Consider the following 8,658-nt stretch of genomic DNA (forward strand, 5'->3'; position numbering starts at 1 on the left):
GTCAACAGAGGCATCAGAAAGAAGAAACCAGACGCTTCGGTGGTGTTGTTTTTATGCGTTGACGTTTCACGATTATTATTGGTCATGTGACTCGAGGCTGCCGTCATTGTAGGAGGGATCGCGACGACATAAGAGGACTGGAAAGGATTAGCGTGCTGGATTGAATGTAATTATATACGGTCGTTGCTGCTGTAAATACAAGTTTGATTGTTGGAATAATGATACCGGTTAATGGAATTGTCACCGCTTCTGAATATGTTTGATATAAAACCAACGGTTTGGATTCAACAAAATAACGAGCTGCATATGGATCAAAAGATAATATCAACGACGAAAGAGAAAGAGAGCATGTGGCGCCAAGATGTGTCGACGCGAATTCATCGGAGGGTACTGACCTACGACGATCAACTGTTTGTTCTGGTTTTGTGGTGAACCGTGTTTATGTTTTACTGCTGTGAACGTTTTTTCGTCTGAGTTGTTATTCATCATTCTTATGATTCAAGCGTAACGGTATTGGGGAATTTGCATAATTTTGAACAGACTTGTGCGAAGTCGTAGGCGGCACTCCCTTTTTCTTTGCTTATTCGGCATAGTTTTAAACAGGCAGTCGCTTTCTTCCCCGCATGAGGTTTGTGCCAAAGCCAGCAAAAGTAAACAACATATGTGAACACTCCGTCCACGAAAGTAGAATCTTTCTCAGTAAGTAACTGAGTAATGTTTTTCGTGTCATTATCGCCTGTGAATAAGCGAAAGTGAACCGTTTCTGTGATGTATAAGTTTATGCTGCAACCAGATTTTTCAAAGTTACTGATTCTTTTTTGGACAGAAGCCGGAAAGCATTGTAACCTACTTTCTCGCTGACATTCGATAATGAGGTCGTGTGAATGGAGGAGTCGGAAACAAGCAAACATATTTATGTAAACAAATGCAATAACGCCGACAAACTGCGAAAACAACGCTCTGTGCTAACAAAGGTAGGTATCTTTCTGAATCACTCATTCACTCACCACTCGGGTGTTCACTTAGGTATTCCGCTACTCCACCCGGCGTGATGGCGTGGAAACACGCGCCGTCCGTTAGGGTGGCTAATTCATAATTATATAGAACATACACCTAACGAGGAATTTGATTTGGTCCTCGAATCAACGTGATATCATTTTATATTTCACAGCTGCTTGGTTATTCCAACATGTCATGATAGGTTTAGAACAGAAAGGTTAACCTATTCCGATCCATTTTTAATCGATTTTATTCTCACCATTTAAGCGCAAACTGCAAAGCTATAAATCATGAGCCCTCCTAATGAATATGCACCTTTGCTAGTGCAGCGCGATCGGTCGCCGGGCAGAAACCGCATGCAAAACTGCATTCCAGACGGTTCGTTTACAAACCGGGCGCACGCTAGGTATATAGTGACAATAGTGGGTACTCTTCGCAACACACGTTGCAGTGCGGTTTGTGGAAATGTGAATTTCAAAAATAAAACACAAAGCATCGTAGTAAGTAGATATTGCTTCTGTTTTTCATTCGCTCGATTCTGCGGTTCGGCGCAAGAAAATCGGAGGTCAGTGCATGGCCTCACTTCCACCTACAACCAGCCGGACGGTCGGTACCTATCTCTTGTGCGCGAGTAAACCTGCTGATGGTCGTCGCGTCGCGCGCCGCCCGGTAACATTTGTTGTTCCCTTTTTGTATTTCTCCGACAGGTTCAGGGACGTCCTCGGCCTTAATCGATCTCAGTGTTATTGAAATCTTGCCTGAAGGAGTTTTACACCTTGTTGTTTATGACATGATTGATATCACTTGATTTTTTCAAAAAGAAATCTCGTAGAAATAAGATTTTTAACTCAAGACATCAGTTCTTAAAGGGACACGGTCGACTGAAGGTTTTGAGGAAAATATTTTTTTTAAACTTTGATTTTACATACTTTTCTGTTTATTTTAATACCACTTTGTAATGATCCAAACATGGGAAGTTGATGAAAACAAAAAATATTCCAGTGCTGCAAGGATCAAACTCCACGTAATAAAACATCGCTCATGTAAACAGCTGATTTTCAAACTATATGTACGTTTTTTCGGAAACTAATTAACGTATTAAACACAATCAGAGAAAAATGAGAAAGAGAACAAAATTTTATTTTTTAACCATCATTTTCCTTCTGTTTCGTTTTTCTCAGGCTGTGTAAATTGTCCTGGAAAATCTAGTTTTATGACCATAACAAAAACTCTATCGTGGAATTTTGTTCAATAGAAGACTACGAATTTATAAACAAAAAACTATTTTGAAAATTTTTCTTGGGGTAGAACACAGTTTACCACACTTTAGTTTTTGATTTTGTTTTCCATTTTTTTTGTAAAACTTTTTTCCATACAATATTTTTTTTTCTGGGTTCTGGAAAATTAACTTGCAGTTTTATAATATAAAAATTGTTCTCCGATTTTTGGTCCAAGAGTTATGAAATATCGAAATAAGCGACGAGCGATTTTCTTGGAAACTGAAAAGATTCTCTTGCAGTTTTTTGGCAGAACAGAAAACCTCGTAATTTGAAATGCTTGTGTTTATCCGTTTGCGTACGAAATATGAAACTCTTGGAATCTTCGATAATTTTGTAAAATGACATAAAATTGGACTTAATTTTGGACCAATTAAGACTTGAAACTTTACTTCTTTACTGTTTATCGCACTGACTAAGTAGATAACAGTTTATCTTCTCAGAGAGCACTCATACTCGCCGCTGAGGAGTATGTGATGCTTGTGTGGAATGATAGAATTGGGAGAATGAAACAAAACGAGGTATCTGCTTCGTTCAATGAGCTAAAGATGGGCTACCATGGGATATTCATTCTTAGTTGTATGCCAAAGGTCCATGAAGCATGTTCTACTGCGGCCCAAATTCAGTCCGGCAGTGTTCCTCAAGGCAGTGTCGTGGGACCGTTGCGTTTCGTTTCTCTAATCAACGATCTTTGCGCGAAATTGAAATTTCCTAAATTATTATACGCTGACGACCGCTTACTGTGTGCTAACAGAGTATTGCGTTTTTCAAATGAACATCGACGGAATGGAGTGGTGTAGTTTGAAGGGGTGGAAGCTAACATGAACAAATGTTGCATAATCTCATTCACGCGGTTACATGCGTCGATCGTTTTTGATTAGAGTCAATGCGCTTAGAACGTCTAAGCGTAGTGAAGGATTTGTGGATTCTCATCGAAAACAAACTTGAGGTTTATCGAGTGGCACATTTGACACACTTGTGTTGTGTGGAAAATTTGTGCCACGCCTGTGCCCTGCGGTGTACATTGAAGTTACTCGAAAACTTTCATATGCTGGGACATTGAGATTGAGGCAGCTGGCGGAGTCTAATGTCGGTGAATACCCAGCTGGTTTACGAGAAGGTAACCTGGTCCTATTATTGTTGAATATTTATGACAGTTTTAGTGAACAAAATTGGTAGATTTTAAGGCGACGCACGATTCAATCAAGCAGAACGAACTGTGGCAGAAAATGTATAATTATCGTTTTCCGATGAAAGTGATAAATATGACTTGATAGACACTGGATGGATCTCAATCAAATATTAGAATAGTGGGTTAGATCTCAGTTGCTTTCGCGACTGGATTGAAGCAAGGGAATACGCTTATTGGATTTTCGCAATCGACGGTAGAGCTGTGCAAGAGGCTTTCAGACCTTTCTAATTCGTTGGCACTGCTTCCCAGTTTGCTTCGACGCTTCGAGATACGACGCTTCTTTAACAAGTTAGTTATCGTATGTTCGAATTTCGGATGGGAGCATTCGTTAGAGTCAATATGATGGTAGCACTGGCCCTGAAATTGTCGGAGCATGCTCCAAAGGAAGTTGAGTATTCGAACTGGAACTGGTGGCGATTGCAGGACGGCTGTGCGAGTTTTTTGAGAAACTTTGTTGCTTAAAACAGTTGTTGTTTGACATGTGATTTACGATTGTAACAAAATAAGTCATTCCTTCATTACAACTGCAATCGTCAAGGATGCCTTTAAGAGGAAATTTCACCATTATTGAGGCTCGATCCGTTGTAAATTGGCACAAAAGCAATTTTGTTCCAAAAAGCAACTCTTGAACCGTTTCGCCTTGTCGAATTTTGGCCATCAAAAGTCAAAAGCCCAAAACTTGCTCAAGATAAAGGTTCGGGCGTTTGGGTTGGTAGAAGAGGTTCAAAAATACAATGATATTAATGAACCAGAAAATCATCACTGTTGATTCTGCCAGCAGACAAATAACAAACATCGAATACATGAATTTAAAAAAAATTAAAAATTCTTGGAACCACCCTAACTCTGGGAGGTGCGGTCAGATGAAGCAATTTTTAAATTAGAAACAAGTACAAAAATATTGAATCATAACATAGCAGCTATAGTGCTTCTTCTTCATGCGTAGAAAACTACGCACAGGAGGAAATTCGTAAGTTGTTTTAGGATGGGCGAAGGTTAAGGTCCCTTCAAGCGCAAGATAGAAGTAAACAGTTTTGTTTACCGTTTTTCACGGATAAAACTTTACCATTTGTCAGCAAAATACGCAGATTAAGTTAAAAAAAGGAGTGGTAGTAATTTGTCGTAATCCGAATTTTTACTGCTTAGTCTGCGATGTGTATTGGAAATAACTGACTGGTTCGTATTAAATTGAAGGTAATATTATTTTGCAAAATTGTTGGTTATCTGCTTTTCCAGAGTTACCGCTGGATGCGGCTAAAATGCAATTCGCGACTGTCATGTCTCGCTTTGGGGCCCACATCAGCAAGTTGACTTGTCTTTAGCCAAAAACTTCGTAGGCGGTTGTGAGGACTGATACAGACAGCAGGTAATTTCTCATTTTCCATGGATTCAACTTTAGAAAATGCTCACCTTGACTTTGAATTCCCTATGCTAGCGACAGAGGATAGGTTGATTTGAACCAACAAGCCAATCGATTTTCTGATAGTTTCATTTTACAGGACAGAAAAAATGCCTTCGAAGGCTTTCTCGGATGGTCAGAACTATTTTGGTAATCACCGGGAACGGTTTATCGTTGCGTCGATCGAACCCATAAATAGATTGAGCTCAAATGCCACCCCATTTGATATCCCCCATTTATATTGAATCACCTCACGCAACTGTGTGTTCCGTGTAAAAAAGTGCCGAGCCAGGGACCAGAAACCGACAATGTTCAACTTTTAATCAAAAGTCGTTAAATCAAAAATCAAAAGTCATGAAGTCTTCGGCGAAAACCAGACAGTCTAGATTTAAAATGAAACTAAATTCAATAATCATTCCTATATACAACTCATGTTTTGATTAATAAAATCGATATCAATGAATGGTGCCTGACGCGAAATTGTCCTTAATTGAAACAAATACCAGTTTTATTTGTATTTGAAGTTCGCTTGAGAGGTTCGGTTTTCAATATCAAACAAGTCTGGCCATGTTGAAAAATAATGTAAACGAAACTCAGCTTGATGTTCTTATTATAATGTCTAGCTTGCGGCTCAGAAAATTAAAATAAATACATTGTGGCGGGGTGGTAGCTCAGGTGAATTGTTACCATATGATGGCATAGGCGGTACTAAAATTGCTACAATTTGTCAAAGTCAGCTATCGTTTCAGGTGAAATTGTGCTATAGCGAAAATTCTGTACAATAATTGGCTGTCAAAATTTAGAATAATCGTGCAACTCTGGTACCTACATACATATTTCAAAGTTAGTAGAGGCGGGTTTTACTTCCTTTTGGTCATGAAATCAGTACCCACTGCCTTTCCTGAATTCGTTATGAAATTGAATCTTCTTTTGCATCCGGTAGCCACTATTAGGCCATCCGTCTGCATAAAAACACGACTCCGACCATTCTGAATTCTATTCTCATTGATGTGACCAACAATGTTTGAACCTTGTTTATTTGTCATGTTTTACAATCAGTGCTCGAAACAACTGATAGCCCTGCACGAAGGCGAATATAAAATGCATTCAGCGCTTACAGTTTTACTCCTGGTAGCATTCTTTTATCTATCAGCCCATGGATATGACTACTGAGTTGCTGACAGTGTTTTTATTTTTCAGTTTTCTATCCTTCATTATAATTCATTCGCAGTGGTGAATGATTACTCGTCTTAGCTGTCAGTCAATTTCCTTGCTCTTAACTGATATTTTAGGTCTCAAAGTTTAGTTGTTTAAACTGCCTGCTTTTTAAAATCAACCGAAACCTGATTGAAGAAAATTAATATGTATAGAAATTTCAAGACAGAAAGTTTCACTGAAATTTGAATACTTGTTATTTTGGTTATGGTATTTCGGACTAGCATTTTTGTTGTTGTTTAGAGTGCCCTCTTTTACATTAAGGTTGTCCAAAATATTGTTAAGTTAGCCAATTTTTTGCCTTTAGACTTGTGGTTTTGAGGGTTTTGAGCGTTTCAGAAAATAATATTGTCTAGAAGGTTAATATTTTTAGAATTGTAAAAATATCTAGAATTTTCATGTTTTCGTAGTTTGAGAACCAAAGCTACTTCAGTTTTTATGTTTTTGCTTGAAAGCTGAAATTTTTTCTACATAACATATTAAAAATTCAGAAATGATTTTTTGCTTATTTTATAGGTTTAAAAGAAGTGAAATGCGTTAACCCTTTATAAGGCAGTGGCAACTATATTGCCACCAACAAAAATTTTTTATTTTGCTTCTATTATTATATTGATGTCATTATAGACGCAAAACAAACGTTTTTCGTTGGTGGCAAAAAATTGCCACGGCCTTATAAAGGGTTAATGCACTGGAGACGCGTGGTGTATGGTTTTTACAGGGAAGTAAACGAATATTATTGGTTATTTTTTGGTCATATGGAAAATATCCCTCTCTTGCAAATTGTTATTTAATTTGTTCAAAAATCGAATCTCTAAAAGTATAAAAAATGGAAGTCTCTTTGGTCCTCACACTGTCGAAACACTAAAAAACGAATATTTTTGAAACCTTTGCAAATCCAAAAGAAATTGAATTTTTTCAATCCAATACCTTTGCTGAATAGTTCATCAAAATGTTTGTTATTTGACACCAAAATTATTAATATTGGTTTAGTGGTTTTATTAATAGTAAAAATATTAATTATTGAAAAAGGTCTGAAGGCAAAAAAGGTAATTTTTATAAAGTTTAATAAAGCATAATAAAGTGACGCTAGTATATTAAGTGATTTGTAAAAATTTCAGTTTGTTTTTTAATCCAACAACTACCAAAAAAATTATTTCTGAAGTAATGTCTGTTCTCGGTAGATATTCTATGAGTATGAGCGTGAGTACATTCTCAGGTAGCCAAATTTCTCTTTTGCTTTCACCACGTGCCACGCGTTTCTAGATGTCATATGCATTTGCCGATAAAAAGATGACTAGAGAAGTAATTTTGAAACCATTCTTCATCGTTATCCTTGTTTTGTGTCATCCCACTGCACTGTGTCTGTGCCGTTGTATGGGAGGTATGTTGCTACCATGTAAATAAAAGAAATTCTCTTTGTAATGTGTCTTTGTTGCTGATTTTGGGTGTGTATGCTTCACTTACCTGGTGACGAAAAAGCGTTTGGTATCTTTCATGTTCAAAGGCAAAGACCAGACTAGCGACTTCAAAATATGCTATTAGCTGCAGGGGTTTTTCTAAAATCACCGTTTTCAAACGAAAAAAATCGCAAACATTTCCACCAAACCTTTAAGTTTGACGTTCTGGCTTAAATATATTTTCTGATAGTTCAACTAGCACTAACATCAATTTCGTCGACATCGCCGACAATGTTGAAATTTCACTCCATTTATCACTAACGTAGAACCTTTTTCCATTATCATTCGAGAGAATGCCAGAGCGTCTAGCTTACACACTAGCTTTTCCGATAGCCACCCTTTGAGTGATTGTTGCACATTTATTTGAGAATCAATGAAAATTGGATGCCCCAACAGTCAGTCCCTTCGGGATGATGGCAACATGTCTAACATAAATAGTCACACATTATTCGCCGCTCCAAATGGGTTAATTGATTTAGTTGGTAATTTCGGCGATTTTTCATTAGCACCATTGGACGATGAGGAATATTTTGGCGGTAAACTATGTTACATTATCTAAGAAATATTTTCCTACAATTCTGAACTAATTGTGAAAGCACATTGTTGTGAAACTCCCACACATTCACTATTTTCGGGATAGGAAAGGCACATTTTTTTCTGTTTGACTGGTTTTCCACTTGTTATTCGTTACCCTTCTATCGTCTGGTGGAAAACAAGGAACTGTCTCCATTGTGTTCGCACACAGTGAAAAAGGAAAAGCGTTGTCACCACCAGTATACGAGGAGAATCGCACCCAGAAGGGTGCACCGGTGAGGCGAAAAGGGGACGAAGTACAATAAACTTGGTTTGCTTCTTCCGAACCGAACGACGACACGTCTGGTCGCGCCGAGCGTCGCGTGGCCAACTGATTTCGTTCGAGAGCGAGCTGCTATTTGTTCATCGTCGTCGTCCAAGTAAATGGTTGTTTTGGAAGCCGTCGTCGTCGACGTCGTCTGCGTTACCATCGTCGTCGGACGCCGGCGTGTGTGTTTGATAGTGGCTTTATTTTCTTTTGCTCGGGCATTACGGAGCGATATAGTTCAGTCAGGGTTGACGTAGCAGCGGAAACTTACTCCGACA

The 8,658-nt window shown here is 38.2% G+C and overlaps 1 protein-coding gene across 6 annotated transcripts in view; it reads right to left on the reverse strand.

The window, feature by feature from the left end:
• The window catches only part of LOC128744176 (sodium bicarbonate cotransporter 3), an 84,387-nt gene that overhangs the window by 53,542 nt on the left and 22,187 nt on the right, over positions 1 to 8,658 (reverse strand). For 5 of the 6 annotated variants that reach the window (XM_053840996.1, XM_053840995.1, XM_053840993.1 and 2 more), the window contains exon 1: positions 7,547 to 8,425. The exons of the other annotated variant lie outside the window; for it this stretch is intronic. In XM_053840996.1, coding sequence (XP_053696971.1) covers positions 7,547 to 7,578 — 32 coding nt within the window. In that variant the 5' untranslated portion in view covers positions 7,579 to 8,425. Of the gene's footprint in view, positions 1 to 7,546; positions 8,426 to 8,658 lie in introns of those variants that run through there. 6 annotated transcript variants of the gene reach the window in all.

Source organism: Sabethes cyaneus, chromosome 3 (assembly GCF_943734655.1).
Source record: "Sabethes cyaneus chromosome 3, idSabCyanKW18_F2, whole genome shotgun sequence".
NCBI classification, from domain to species: Eukaryota; Metazoa; Arthropoda; class Insecta; order Diptera; family Culicidae; genus Sabethes; species Sabethes cyaneus.